Raw genomic sequence first — 14,770 nt, forward strand, 5'->3', positions numbered from 1 at the left:
TTAATATATTTTCTGGTATGATTTTTTAAAGTCACCTTTGCAAGTTGCTGTAGAATTATCAATCATTTTTTAACTGTGTGCTAAGTTCCCATAGCCTTTATGTGTAAATATGCCAACTGAAGGCTTGTTTACCAGAGAAAATACTGATACTCTGGCTAGGAGACAGTTTTAATCAAATATGGTTGGAGTAAGCAGGTGTTTTTCATGTGGAATGTATTGGAAATGAGTATGTATCACAGAAATGGCTCTTGGACTATATAGTGCTCTTGATAAATAGCAGAACCCAAAATTATATCAGCCACTGCAGTTCATCAAAGGGAAAATAGTAAAAGCTTTGTGCACTATGGCAGAATTTGGCGCACTAAAAAAGGTGGGCTCCTCATTTTTATTTTTCAAAAACTCAAAGAATACAAATATTACACTGGCATTTATAGAAACTATAAGTCCCTCCCTGTATTTTTCCCAAACCTATACTTTTCTTTGTTCTTGTCTCTCTTTTCTCCCTATTTCCCCCCCCTTTTTGCTTCAATGATACAGCATACTCAGGCCTTGCCAGTCATGTGTTGTGCTGAAGAGTCATTGGACAGTGAGGGAGACACAATGTAATAGAGATTGCACTTTTCTAAGGCAGAAGGCAAACCTGATGGTATTAGTGTTATTAAGACAAAAATATCAACTCACCAGCTTGAAATGTAAGGATTCTGCTTTTTGTGGTTTTTTTTAAAACTTCCTATCACATTGTTAAAATATTTTGACCCAGTTCTACTCCCATTCTGTTGGAAGTGTTGTTTGGGAGCAGGACTGGAGCTCAAAAGAGATATGAAGTTATTGGATGTGCTAGAGTATTATTCTTGCTAAACATACAGATTTCCATCTATGCTTATAATATACAGATAAAAGTTGGCAATAGGTTTCTCCCTCTTCCCAAAGTTCTTGTCTTAGCTTTAATGAAACACAAAATGCCTGTCAACAGACAAGTAGTTATAATGCACTTAGTAGCAACTTAATATCTTAGTTGCCTTGAAGAGCTTTTTATACATAGACATTAATGGATGGCTGGATAAAGAAATTCTTCTACTGAAAGAATTAATTTTGCTTAATCCTTTTGAAATTAAGAGATGATGCGGAGAGATGAGTAATGAAGTGCACTCTCTAATTGTGAGGTACCTAATAGATAACCACAGGGGTTACTTCTCTCTCACCAGCTGTAATTACACTAATTACTGATATGGTGCCAGGAACACTAAGGCAGTTTGTGACAACACAAAATGGAGTGTGTCTTAGCAAGACATCTTCCTCCATCAGCTGGGCCAGAGGGAGGCTGACCGTGTTAGGAGGGTAATGTTTGCCTTCTCCCATGGGAGGGAGGAGAACAGGTACCTCTATTGCTCACAGACTGTTTTGCAGTGAAGACAGAAAACCTGACTTCAGTTCTTTCTAAGGGGAGACCATTTCAGTCCATAGAATTGTAGAACCAACCGGGTCGGAAAAGACCTCTGAGGTCATCCAGTCCAACTCTTGGTCCAACACCACCATGGTTACCAGACCGTGGCACTAAGTGCCACATCCAGTCTCATCTTAAAAACTAAGGAGTTGATCTATACCTTAAGCAAAGTAACTCCATTCAGGCCACTGAAACTGCTTAAATAAGCAGAAGTTACTTCTGTGAGTAAGCATTTGAAGATGAACCTCATCATTGACAAAAATGTAATGAAAGAAAATGGTGGCTGAGGAGAAGGAAAATTAATAAATTATATTTAAGTCTGTATAAAATTGCTGGACAAAAGGCCCTGACTATTAAGGTAAATGGTGCTTGTAAATTCCATTTAATCTTCTGAGATTTTCTTTTACCATAACTCTAACAATTTCTGAGAGGAAATAATCTGAAGATGACTTGCACATTTCAGCAAGAGAAGGAATATCAGGTTTCAAGATTTATCGATGGGATGTTTTAAAACAAAAGATCTTCTTTTTTCCTTTGGAATTACTCAACCATTTATTTTCATTTCCCCAGTTTTTTTGCTCACTGTATTATGAACTTCTCTGGGGAAATCTATTGTTAGATGTTTTCACACACACAGGCCCCCTCTTCCCCTTGATAAATGATAAAATTGTGCTTCAGTGTGTGCAACACATTCTTGAAATACATCTGAGTTCCATTATACAGTTTGTCATTTGCATGATACCTTTTGAATTACCACTCTCAGAGAAGCCTTATATACCTCAGAGAAATGCACTAGGAAAATGAAAAACAAGTTCTCTATGAAGTCCACAGGGTGAACCGGCAGAGACTGTGTTGAACTGATGGCCTTATTTCCATGAAAGTTCAGAGGTAGAAAAGGTTGCATCTCAGTGCTAGTCACTGTTTGTATGGATGGTGTTCCCTCCACATCAGTATTGCTGCAAAAAAAGAGTAACAAGGGCTTCTTAGCTCAGGGTGGCAATATACTACTTTTTTCACCTCAAAGGCATTTATTTGATTCCTTCCTGTTCTGGATTTAAGTCTTATTAAGTTTCACGAGTGAAATTTGCTCTAACAGTTTAAGCTCTGTCTTTAATATCGAACAGAATAACTAGTTGTAGCACATGCTGCTCCAATCTAAAGCACACAAACCTCAATTTAAAATTGTCCTTATCTATCAGTGGAAGGTTGAAGCAGGAGGGAATTCATTCCTTGAAGAGCACCCACATCCTCTATAAGCTTCCCATACCAGGCACTGCTTCTCCTTTGCAGCACTTTGTTGTGTCTTTTATGTCACTAGTCACAGTTTCAGCCTTTTCTTTTCAGGCAAATTTAAGCAATACATCCTGCCCCACTAATGGAACAGAAGCATGGTTTCCCCACTGAGGTTGCAAGGACAATGTTAAAGATTTACAAAAACAAATGAGCTAAATATTTAAATAATAAATATATTTTGAAAAGCACAGGAATATTGTATTCCCATTTTACCAGAGGCAAACCTGGCAAGAAAAGAATGGTATGTCTGTATGTCTGGTTAACGCCATTGCCTGTTCTCCTTCCTTCCTATTCACACTGCCTTTTAAGCACCTTCTCCTTGAGGAAACCGTGTCACCAAACATGTTATTATAAACACAGTGGACTCCCAGCCCAGCTCTCCACAAACAGAGCAGGAAGAAATGCATAGCATTCCCAGAAGTCTGCTCTCAGTCCAGACCTTATTCATTTGTAAAAAGCATTTGAATAAGTTAAACGTTAAACCAAAAGGAGGATGTTGAGCTGTTAAAATGTTCCTTTAAGAAGTTCAGAATCTTCTATAAAAGTAACTGTAATTGAGTGGTATTGCAGTAGTGCTTTTTCAGGGAGGGGATTATCTCGTGTCTCCTAATCAAATCCTCACTTGCCTGTTGACAGGATCCCAAACCATCAGGTCTGGTGTTCACAAAACACCTGCTGAACTTCACAGTTGGGATGGGCTACAAGTCCTGTTTCAGTGTTTGTGCAGCTGAACTTGGTGAGACCCCAGGGAATTTCAGCCCAAACCCCAGAGCTGAGCTGAAGTTCTGCTGCCTTTGCCACTGCCAGCACTGACGAGTGGGAAAACCTGTTCCAGTCACCTCAAAAGTCTCATCAAGTCCGAGGTCATCTCACTCTGCAGCTTTGCCCACTTGCTCACTATTCATGAAAAAATGTGTCTAAAATTATATTTTATCTGAGTAACTCATGCTGTAACAACTACTGGGAGTGGTGAGGGACTCCGTGACTCATTCAAGCTGAACATGGACAGGAAAACCATATAAAAAACAGAGTCTGTCCCACAGAGAAACAGAAGCTATGGTGGGACTTGTGTAATCGTTTGACATGGTCTGTTAAGAGAACAGATACAAATTATGAACAGATACTGATGATGTTTAAACTGGTTTATTATCATGACATATTTTTTTAATTATATTTTTGGAAAATGTGCAAAGAGTCTAAGAGGGAAGATAAAGCTTATTATGCCAAAAAGTTATAAAAATAGCTCATTCTGATTTTTGCCCATCTCATAATCTTCTGAGGCCTGCTTCAAATTGAAGGCTCCTAAAAACAATATTTTGTTCTTACTATTTCTAGCGAGACTTTTACAGAAATCATCCTAAAAAGCCTTCATTCAGCCATTTGTCTAGCTAAATTTGTAATGTAGAAACAATCTGCTTTGGGAGCCAATTCATCCCTGGAGGAAGTGGGTATTGTAGTCAGTCAATGAGATTGCCCCTACTTACACCACAGATAAATGTGTTGCTTTGTCACAACGTTTCTGCTTTGCAATAATTTCACATTCCAAATTATAAACCTCTGAAAATTGTAGATTATGAATGTGCTGACACAACTTCAACTGTTATAGTAAATGGCATTGCTCTAATAATGAAATAAAAAATCCTACTTAATCCCATTCTTTCCCTAAAGTGGTGTTTTGCATTAGCTATGGATGAAAAGACAAACAAGTACATGTATATTCAATAATAATGTCAGCTGGGTCAGAGAAGAATAGAAAATAAAATTAATTCATAACAGCTCCAGAGATAGCTTTCTGATACAGGCAGTTTTCTCTTTGATTTACCCTCATTGAGAGTATTCATTGTAATTTTAACATAGCCACCAAATTAGCCTTTATTAATAGCTGTCCTGATCTTAATAACAAATATACTATGTAATCTCCAGCCTGGGTGTTTCTGAGGTGAACAATTATTTAGAGCAGAATAGATCATATGGTATTTACAGGGATCTCTCACTCAAGAGGGCCTAATTTCATGTTCAGACCATCCAGACAGTGTCTTGGAGAACTGTAGATACAGAGCTCTTCTGTCTCAGGGCTTTGAGGCTGAAATGGGTTACCTGTCTAGATATCATAGTGGAATAGTCATGCTGGATTAAGGTTGCTGGCAATCTTAAAAACCCCTTATTGGGCTTTGAGTGCAATCAGATGCTACTTGCTTATAAATGAGAGTTAATAGAAACATTAAACACTACAAGCTACTGTGACCCATGTCTTCAGAATATTAAGCACACTTTAAAATTGTGGAAGACCATCTAGGCCTCTGTGTTCTGTAAAATATTGCCTCTTCTAACCATTATTCTCTGGGAGCAAGCTATTTGATATCTTCAGCATTCAACTTTCATTTGCACATACTGTGTATTTTTAATTTATTCTCTCAGTTCTCTGGCTACCATATATTTACTGTTGATAAAATACTCAGTTTCTCTTTAATTATTCCATCTGCCAGGAGAGTGTGATGCATTTTAGAATCTGGGTGGTTTAGTTGTTTAACCTTTGAGTTTTGGAACTGAATGGAATGACATATTCTTCATTTAGCAGAACAGGCTAAGAAGAATTATATACTCCAAGTGATAAGCTTGGAACTGCTAAAGAAATACCAAAATCCAATTTTTTTCCTCTCTCTAGTCATCTAAACATCCATTAGTCTCTTGAAGGGAACTCATAAATCCTGAAAATTTAGTTTATCTGAAACCAACTCTAACAGTTGTCCTTCCTACTAATCATGTTTTATATCAATTTTATATTTTTCAATATTCAATAAACATGTCTTGTGCTTACTGTACTTGTTAGAAAGTGTCTGCAGTAGAGGCTGTATGAGGGCAGTTATTAATCAGCCATTTCGGATGGCTGTAGGGTTAGTTTAGTAAGTGTATCTATTTATCTTTTTTATGTTTTCTTCTTTGTTCTTTCCATTTATCCAATATGGAATTTCTTTCGTCCTTTTTGGTTTATTTCTACCAGGGTATGTCAAAAAGGAATTTAACATGTAACAAATGAAAAAAAAAAACAAAAACACAACAACAACAACAACAAAAACCCAACCACCCAATAGCTGAAAATAAAAAACCACACACCACCCTTTGGGTTTCATCCATGAAGAGATCCTCTTAGATCTGCATTAATATATAACAATAGAGTGCATTATCTAGCAATGCTGCTTTAAAGCAGTGGATAATTTACACATTAAAGTGAGATGTAGGTTTAAAAGTAGGAGTGTAGAATTGAATTAGAGTTAAGAGTCAGAATGATATAGTCCTGTATGAAAATGATGTCGTTTTCCTGGGGGTATTGTCCTTCTGGTATAATGAGACTTGCAGATAACAATCAGGGACTATGGATAGATCGAGGTACAGTGATACATTGAGAATGGCACAGCAAGTATTGGCTCTGGGGAAACAAATGGACGTGTCTGCTAGATAAACAGCATTAAAAGTTTCTGCTCATCAGCAAAGTCCAGGCCTCTAAAGATTAATAATTCCTGAAAAACAGTGTATTGGGTTTGCATGGCAAGGTTTTGGTAGCAGGGGGGCTTCAGGGGTGGCTTCCGTGAGAAGCTGCCAGAAGCTTCCCCCGTGTCTGACAGAGCCAATGCCAGATCCAAAACACCCACAACTGGCAAAAGCCAAGCCCATGGTAGCACATCTGAGATAACAGATTTGAAAAAAGGGAAAAAAACACTGTGCAACAGCAGCTGGAAGAGACGAGTGTCAATATGTGAAAGAAAAAGCTCTGCAAGCACCCAGGTCAGTGCAGAAGGAGGGGCAGGAGGTGCTCCAGGAGCCGGAGCAGAGATTCCCCTGCAGCCCGTGGGGCAGCCCGTGGTGGGGCAGCTGTGCCCCTGCAGCACATGGGGGTCCACAGGGGAGCAGATCCACCTGCAAAGTGGGATGAGCTGACCATAACTCCCATTCCTCATCCCCCTGCACCAAGGGGGAGGAGAAGGCAGAGAAAATTGGCAGTGAAGTTGAGCCCAGGAAGAAGGTGTTTCATGATTTGGTTTTATTTCTGCTTGTCCTACACTGATTTCATTGCCAGTCTTTCTAATTGATTTCCCCAAATCGAGTCTGGTTTGCCTGTGATGGTAATTGCTGAGTGATCTCTCCCTGTCTGTATCTTGACCCACAAGCCTTTTGTTATGTTTTCTCTCCCCTGTCCGGACAAGGAGGTGAGAGATAGAGCAGCTTTGGTGGGCACCTGGCGTCCAGCCAAGGTCAACCCACCACAAATCCTGGCTTTTAGAAGATTTTTTTATCAGTGCTACGGTCGTACTTTTATGGGTTCACGTATTACAGGGAGGCAGTGGCCATTTATCAGGATGTTAATGACTGGTAGTTATGTGTCCAGATACTTTGTAACCACCGGGCTGCCCGACAACAGAGGTCACTGGAAGACAGATTACTTACAAACTGGTTTAGAGATCTCCTTCACTTTCTTTTTTTAAGATCACCATCAGGGCTTCAACTACTCTGATATTTCCACATCGGGATTATTGCCTCCTCTTTAAAATTCCTTGTGTCAGGAGGCTTCCGTGATTTACTCGTAGTCCTCAAACAAAAAAACTTCCTAACAGAGCATCCATTGATTGCTACAGTTATTTAAAGGCTAACAATAAAAAATCATAGACTTCAGTCTCCATCAAGGCAGAAAGGAAACAATAATTGCAATTTGCAAGCCTCCTGCCGTGGGTTAAAGTAGCTCAGGATGGCAGAAAGGGAGCTCCACAATTTTAGTGGCTGTCACAGCTGGGTGAGATGTGCTGATTCATTCACACGTCATTCTGTGATAAGACAATTTGTCAAGGTGAAAAGATGGGTGTGAGGTAGAAGTGTGCCCAAGGAATATCAGCTCTGAGGAGGACCACTAGATAAAAGCATGAATATGTGGGAAGCTGTACAGGAGTGTATTTGGTGACTGCTAGTCATGTCTCTTCAGGTTGACAGGCCTCAAAAGAAAAGACCTTTTCTGTCTCTGTAACAGCAAATAATATGGTTTCTTACCCTGTGTATTTTTCTATACCAAAGTGTTGGATTAAAAAAAAAAAAAGACAAGTGTAATGGGTGGTAATGTGGTAATGTACATTATTCGACTCTTTCTTCTGCCAAAGAAAGAGCTATAGGGGCAGCCACATTTTTTAGGAATATCCTTCCCCTTTAACCAAGGGCAGGGAGCAGTCCTGTGAGATTTCTCTGTATTATAAAATAACTAAGTAAAAATGGGGATATGAACTGTCAGATTCCTAGCTTAGAAAATGTTTGTCTTTGGATACTAACAACTGTGAGGTCCCATCAAACCTCAGCCAAGCACCTCCTCCTCCTGCTGTTCTCCATTCTGCATTCCCAGTTTGGTAAGGTGGGGATTGGTACCACTCTCAAAGAAAACTGGTGGTGCCCTAAATCGAGAATGAAACATGGATGACTTTTTCTCAGTTTTTAGCAGCCCTAGAGCTGATTTTCCCTCTGGATTTAGAAATACACATAGGTATATATGGACTAATCACCGTGAGACAATGTGCAAATAGAAGAGGACATGAAAGAGGAGCTGACTGCCAAACTTCATGATGGATTAGTCTGAAAGTCATTTGCTCTTCCCTAGCACCACACATAAGGACTAATACATGCATACATGGAGTATTCATCAGTTTACTTACCACAGGTCTGATTTTACTTGTGTTGAATTGAAAGAGAACTTTTCCTCTGACTTTGTTGAGTTGTAGATTTAGCCCATTGTACATCAAGTTAATTCATTAAATGTAATTCTGTGTTGTCTCTCCTCTTTTTCAGAATGCTTGAGGATGATCTGAAACTCAGCAGTGATGAAGATGACAATGAACAGGTAAATACATCTGATATAAAAGCACAGACCTTATAATAGGACAGTTATTTCATTGGTTGGATCTGATTGTGTGTTGGTTTACTATATTTGCATCAAAAGCATTTTGGGGTGCTGCAGAACCCATTATCTAAAATCGTGTTTGCTTCCTTCCCCTGGGAGGAAGCTTATTCTCAAATAGGAATGCATTTGGGCAGTTTTGTTTGTAAAGTTTGTGAAAATGAAACCAAAACATGTCTTACTAACCTTGGAATTAGAGACCACACGTGGCATCACCCATGTCAGCCAATGTGTTCTGAATTTCTGTCCTCCATGGTACCAAGTTAACCAGGGAACAGCCTCCACTTGCTTTGCACTCAATTTCTGAATTGACAAGCTTTCTGGAAGTGGGTGTAAAATGACTCCATCAGACCACAAAGACAACTACAGAATTGGCTTGCACTTTGCAATTCGTTTATACAGTTGCACACAAGAAGATTGGGTCCATAAGTTTTTGTTCCAGTCAGTGAGTAAAGGGTTGGGAGTCCACAGCCAGTAGTCCAGTGATTCCCATTTGTGAGAGCAAAAAATCCTCAGCATGTAGCTGTAAATCAATACTGAAAGTCTTTCAACCTACTTGGGATGTTAATGAAGAATCATTTTCAGAAAACTGGCTCATGTCATTCTCTATGCTTCCCACTTTATAAATATTTATGGATAATACTGGGAAAGAATGCTGTTTAAATTCATATTCTCAAAATTCTTATCAGAAGAAAAATGAAACTTTGGGTTAAATTCATCCTTCATTTGACTTTATATATGCAATAGCCTCAAATGTTTAAATTTCTGCAATAGAGAGGAAAGTAATGCTATAATTCAGCATAGGATCATCTGTTCAGTCTGGGAAATGTTAACAATAAGTGAGTCTTTCTTTCTTATTTATTTTTAAACCACCTAAATGTTCTCCTTCACCCTACCTAATCCATCCTTGAGGGTCATGCCAGGAAAGATTTACCTTCTGGTGAAAACTGACCCCTTATTCATCCAAGTCAGTATTTTTTAGCACTGAGTTAGACTTGCACTCTCATCTGAAACCAAAGGGTCAAAATCCTGTACTTGTGCAACATGCTGTTGTGCAAACCTGCTGGCTTATGGCACCTTCAGGTTTCCTGATCTACTGGAAATTTGCCCAAATAGTCCTGCAAAATGACACTGTGATACTGAGATGCCTAAAATACAGAAATAGAAATATATTATCAGGTAGCAGTTACTGTTGTTTTCCTCAGCTGCTCCTCATCAGACTTGTGCTCCAGGCCCTTCCCAGCTCCATTGCCATTCTGGCAGGGAGAGAAAAGATTAAAACTCTCAGCTCAAAACCATTCTAACAGTTTATGCAGCGTTTCTATAAGGAAATGGAATCATTGTCTTTACAGTCTTTATGATTTCTTTCTGCTATAAGCTGGCAGCCAATGTGAAACATGAGCTAGCATTTACTCATTTTTGTTAATAAAAACAGTAGGTAAAAATCAAGTTTGTTCCCTTGATTTCTACTCTTGTTTCAAGGAAATTGAAGTTCTTTGAGAGCAGTGGTCAGTAGGGAACTCTAGGATTTGTCCTTTGAGAATTGCCAGGGACCCTTCATATTTTACATGGCAGGGCAGTAGTGACACTGATCCATAGATGCACTTTGATCTCAACTTTTAGTGAAGGTCTACAGTATGTGGAGAGAGTTTGATCTATCAGCCTGTCTTCTGAGACTACCAGTAGTCCATTTGTCATGGTGGAAGATTGTTAGGAGCTTGGCTGCAAGAAACAAAGCTCTTCTGTCTTCCTCCCTCACTCATATGAACAAGCACCCTTATTTATGAACTGTACTGCAGTTCTTTAGGGGTCCGTGGGCCTCACACTCTTTCAGGTGTTAAACATCTTCCTTTTCTCCCCACTTCTGAGGAGAAACACAACACACATGATAGCTCCAGTCAGTGATGTAACTAAGAATTTTGGCATTCACCTTTCAAACCTAATTTAGAATAACTGGAAATTGCTCCTAAAAGTTATAAACGTGATTTGGAGAACCCTCCTTAGTATAAGTGTTAGGTCTCTTTTGGTTGAGGCACACATGATGATGGCCTAGCAACATATCACCAAGAAAAAGATTCCTGAAAGAAGGCTGTACACTTTAATTTCATCCCAGAGGGCTTAAGAGGCTTCAGCAAGTAAGAGCTGACTGGAAAACCAACCTACTAGTGCCAAACTGCTGCAAATTGCATAGGAGCCTTGTGGTTTTACTTTCCTGTTAGCCTTCTGGCAGCTGTGGGCCTGATGCAGAAGTTGTCAAGTGAATTTCTTTGGGCTGTGACATGCAGGAGGTCCAGTGAGATGTTCATTGCAGGTCCCTTCAGCCTTCAGGTCTGTAAAGCTTTGGACCATATCGATCGTTGCAGATAGAGCATGAGGCAAGTTACAGTCACTCCACCCCAGCTGCAAACTCCTGTTACCACTTTTTGGGCATTGCAAGGAGAGACTCATTTGCCACCTGCATCTAACACATGTAAACACAACCCACAGTGTCTTCAGTGCAGACACTCTGGAGGTGGCCATATGACACATGCTTTGTCCCATAGACAAAATGCTGGTTCTTATGTCTCATTGTGGATGATTTGGGATTAAAGATTAGAGACACACAGAAAACGATGGGTTAGATCTGGAATCAATTTTCATTTACAGCTGAGAAGCAGTTATTGATGCTGTGCTCACAGTTCAATAAAAGATCTAAAGATACAGACCTTGTGTTTCTCTTTCAATATAAGCGGCATAATCAGTGTCAAATGTTTTCACAAAGAAAATTGTATTGACAGTTTTATTAAAATTGCTGTCTTTAAAGTTTTAAGTTATCCACAATTTGACCTACTTGAATGGTTTTTAATATGCACACTGACCAACTCAATAGATTTTTATGTCACGTATTTATACCAGGTACACATCTGTTTAATGTATTATTTGAGAGATACTGTTACATTTAAGCATTGCCTGGTTTGCAAACTCTTGTGGTATTGTCACTGAGAGGAAGGTTGGAACATACATCGGCGTTGCATTCAGGAGTGCTGTTGCAGAGTATGCTCAGATTGGCTACAAAAGATGCAGTCCAGGCAGATGACAGGCATGCTATTATTAAAACCATTAGATGACAAGGCATTTCAGAGATGCTAATGTTAACACTCTTCTCTGAGGAAGGACAGAGCTTTTAGATGGCTTCATTACTCTGTTAAAAAATACATCAGAAATTAGGAAGAGTAGTGAAGGTTTTTAATTAGTAGCTCAGTTCAGCTAAAAGAGTTTAGATAAAACACAGGTTAGTATTTTTGTTCTCTAAAGCACCTCTGTATAATTCAAATTAGCTTTGAGCTCAAAGGCATCCAAATGAATTGTGCCTGGATACAGTATTTTAAGTAGCTGTAGTGTACCCAATTTTCTTTAACCAGCTCCTCTTTGTTCTTCTGCCTAAGGAATAGTCCTGTTAACCTTTTAAATGTGTACTTAATTTAAAGCACATTGCTAGCGTTCTGTGTGTTTTTGAACCAAAAAAACTTTGATACTAGTTACAGAACTGCTCCATTTTCAGTATTTTATGTGTATAGTAGTTTTGGCAAAACAAATCAATAAGATGTTTTTTTCTTTTCTATTTTATTTTTTTCTTCCTTCCCTTAGTAATTACCACTTTATTGCCACTTCTTTAATAACCCTACAAACAGAAGACATGCATGTAATTCATGGCCCTGCTCTATCATTTGTATTTTACACAAAGATAATTCTTTTTTGCTAGGTTAGTATTAGGTAATTCCATTCAAAATGTTTGACCTCGTATCTGAGTCTGAAAAGGTGATCAGCCATAGGCTGAGCTTTGAATTCTTAAAATGCCTGCTGAGCTTTCAAAGCCTTTATTCAGGTTAATTTTTTTAAAAGTTTATGAAGTTCTAAGGCATAATATGCCTTCGTCATATCACGTAAACACTTTTTGAAGTGCGACAGTGACCACTTTCCTTGTAACAATAGATATCCTTTCCTGTTGTATTTTTTCCCATTTTTTAGCTGCATCCTGAACGAGCTGTTTACCTCCCCAAGGTTTCTCTGCATTTCCATTTACTTTGTTATCAGCAGAAAGGCTGAAGAACAGCTCTTCAGTAATGACATCAATACTGCACACACAGTGAGAGAGGTCATCTTGTCAAAGCTATAGAAAAATCAGATGGATTAGGATGAAACTAGGTGCAAAATAACTTTGATAGAGTCTTTTAATGTAAACAGTTTATCTGTCATTGGGTTCCATTGAAATCCCAGAGAGGTGCAGCATCAGTTGTAGCCACAGCAGCATGTGTTTTGATAAAGAACACACATTCCAGTGTTTAAGATCTGCAGTCACGTTTTGTAATTGTAGGGAAATGTTTTCTTTAAGCCATTAATGAAAACAAAAACTATTAGGATAATACAGTTGTTCTCCAACCTTGTCAGTCTTTAACCATGAAAAATCCTTTCATGCATATATATCCCTCCTTGCCACCTCAGTCCATTTTAATTGGTATTCAAATTATTTTTTATTTGAACACTAGTTGAACAACACTAATTGAAACGACAATGTATCATCAACTGTGTAAGTTAATACTCCAGCTTCTGTTAGGCAAATCTTTGGAAGTAAGAGATTTGATGACTGACATGTCTAAGGTTATAATTCACACGGTAATGATGTAGGTTCATATCATTTGTTTATTATCAGCAGAAGCTTTCAGTAACCACTCTGAGATCTGGGCTGAGCTTTCTGCAAAAAGCACTGCACGCCACTAAAATACACGGTGTTATCAAAAGCTTTTAACTTGTTCAAATTCACAGAATCACATGTGATTTTTTTTCCACACATGTTGTTATTGTGGAGGTCATCCATCAGTGAGGAAGGGGATTAATACAGCCCTCAGGAAAAAATGGTTGCTGTAGAGTGCACAGTACTACAGATCAACAAGAAGGAGTTTGCCCCTGCAGGCTGCAGCCGTGCTCTTACCTGGGCTCTGGGGCAGCAGCTGCCCAGACCAGGAGCTGGAGCAGCTCCATCCCTCCCACCAACTCACCTTTTCCATGGGTTGCTGTGGGTTGACACTGGCAGCTCAGAGGCTCAAAAACCCTCCACCACAGTAGAAAAAACAATACAGGAAAAGGAAAAGGAAATACTGGCAGGCAGGCAGGCCCTAACAAAGTGGAAATTAAATGCCTTAGTTGAAAAGAAGTTTTACATGATACATTCTCCAGAAGTCCTCTCCTCACTGCCACACAAGCAGGCACTCCATAGCCCCTCAGTGCTCTCTCTAACAGGTGATGCTCTTGGCTTTGTTTTTCATGATACCAGCCTGAAGCTGCCAAGCTCTGTCAGCCACACCGTAAGACATCATTCTCCTCAAGGAAAGCTTTAAACACCCCTGATGCCTCTGTCACTAGTTAAATAGAGGTTGTTCCTCAGTACAGCTATAAGGACCAGATCCTGGAGATCTGCCAGCCTTTTTGGACTGAGAGGGAGGAGGGAGATGCAGCTTTCAGTCTGCAGGATGGGCCCTGTACTCTGTGTGTGTATGCATAGTTGTGCACACAACTTTTTGTGAAGGAGTTTTTATTATAAGGATGGAGGGAAATACATTTCCCCAGGATCCCTTGCTGTGTATGCTATGTATGCAAAAGCCCTGTATTGTTTTGGCAACAAAGCAGAGGCAGTAGCAGGTGAGATAATTGATCAACCCCAGCATTGTTGTTGAGAGAAAAGCCAGGATTGGCCACACTGTCCTGTAAAAAAAATCTGAAGTCTGTGATACCTGCAGACCCTCTCAGTGCTCAACACTCACTAATCTGACCACACAGGACACATTTATCTCCCTTTTCTCCTCAAAAGGAGAGTGTGATTGTTATCTTGAATGTCTTTTGAAGCATTTTGGTAAAGAATGTGTCTGGCTTTCTTACACTGGCCATCTGCAGTGTCACTCTTCTGTAAAAGCCGGAGCAACCATCTGTGAACTTCAGAATCTGAATTCCTGGGAGTTTTTTACACCAGTAGAGGATAGTGCTAGTGCTGGGTTGGAGACAAGGAGGATTGCAGAAGGCTGAAGGAGGAACTCATAGGTGGCCAGAACAAGTGTAAAGTAGGTGCTGAA

General features: G+C 39.4%; 1 protein-coding gene across 1 annotated transcript in view; it reads left to right on the forward strand.

Moving 5' to 3' along the window:
• Nucleotides 1-14,770, forward strand: part of AFF2 (AF4/FMR2 family member 2) — a 249,579-nt gene that overhangs the window by 146,369 nt on the left and 88,440 nt on the right. The window contains exon 7 of the mRNA XM_018070753.1: nucleotides 8,558-8,609. Coding sequence (XP_017926242.1) covers nucleotides 8,558-8,609 — 52 coding nt within the window. The remainder of the gene's footprint in view (nucleotides 1-8,557; nucleotides 8,610-14,770) is intronic.

Source organism: Manacus vitellinus, unplaced genomic scaffold, assembly GCF_001715985.3.
Source record: "Manacus vitellinus isolate BGI_N305 unplaced genomic scaffold, ASM171598v3 scaffold_19_pilon, whole genome shotgun sequence".
NCBI classification, from domain to species: Eukaryota; Metazoa; Chordata; class Aves; order Passeriformes; family Pipridae; genus Manacus; species Manacus vitellinus.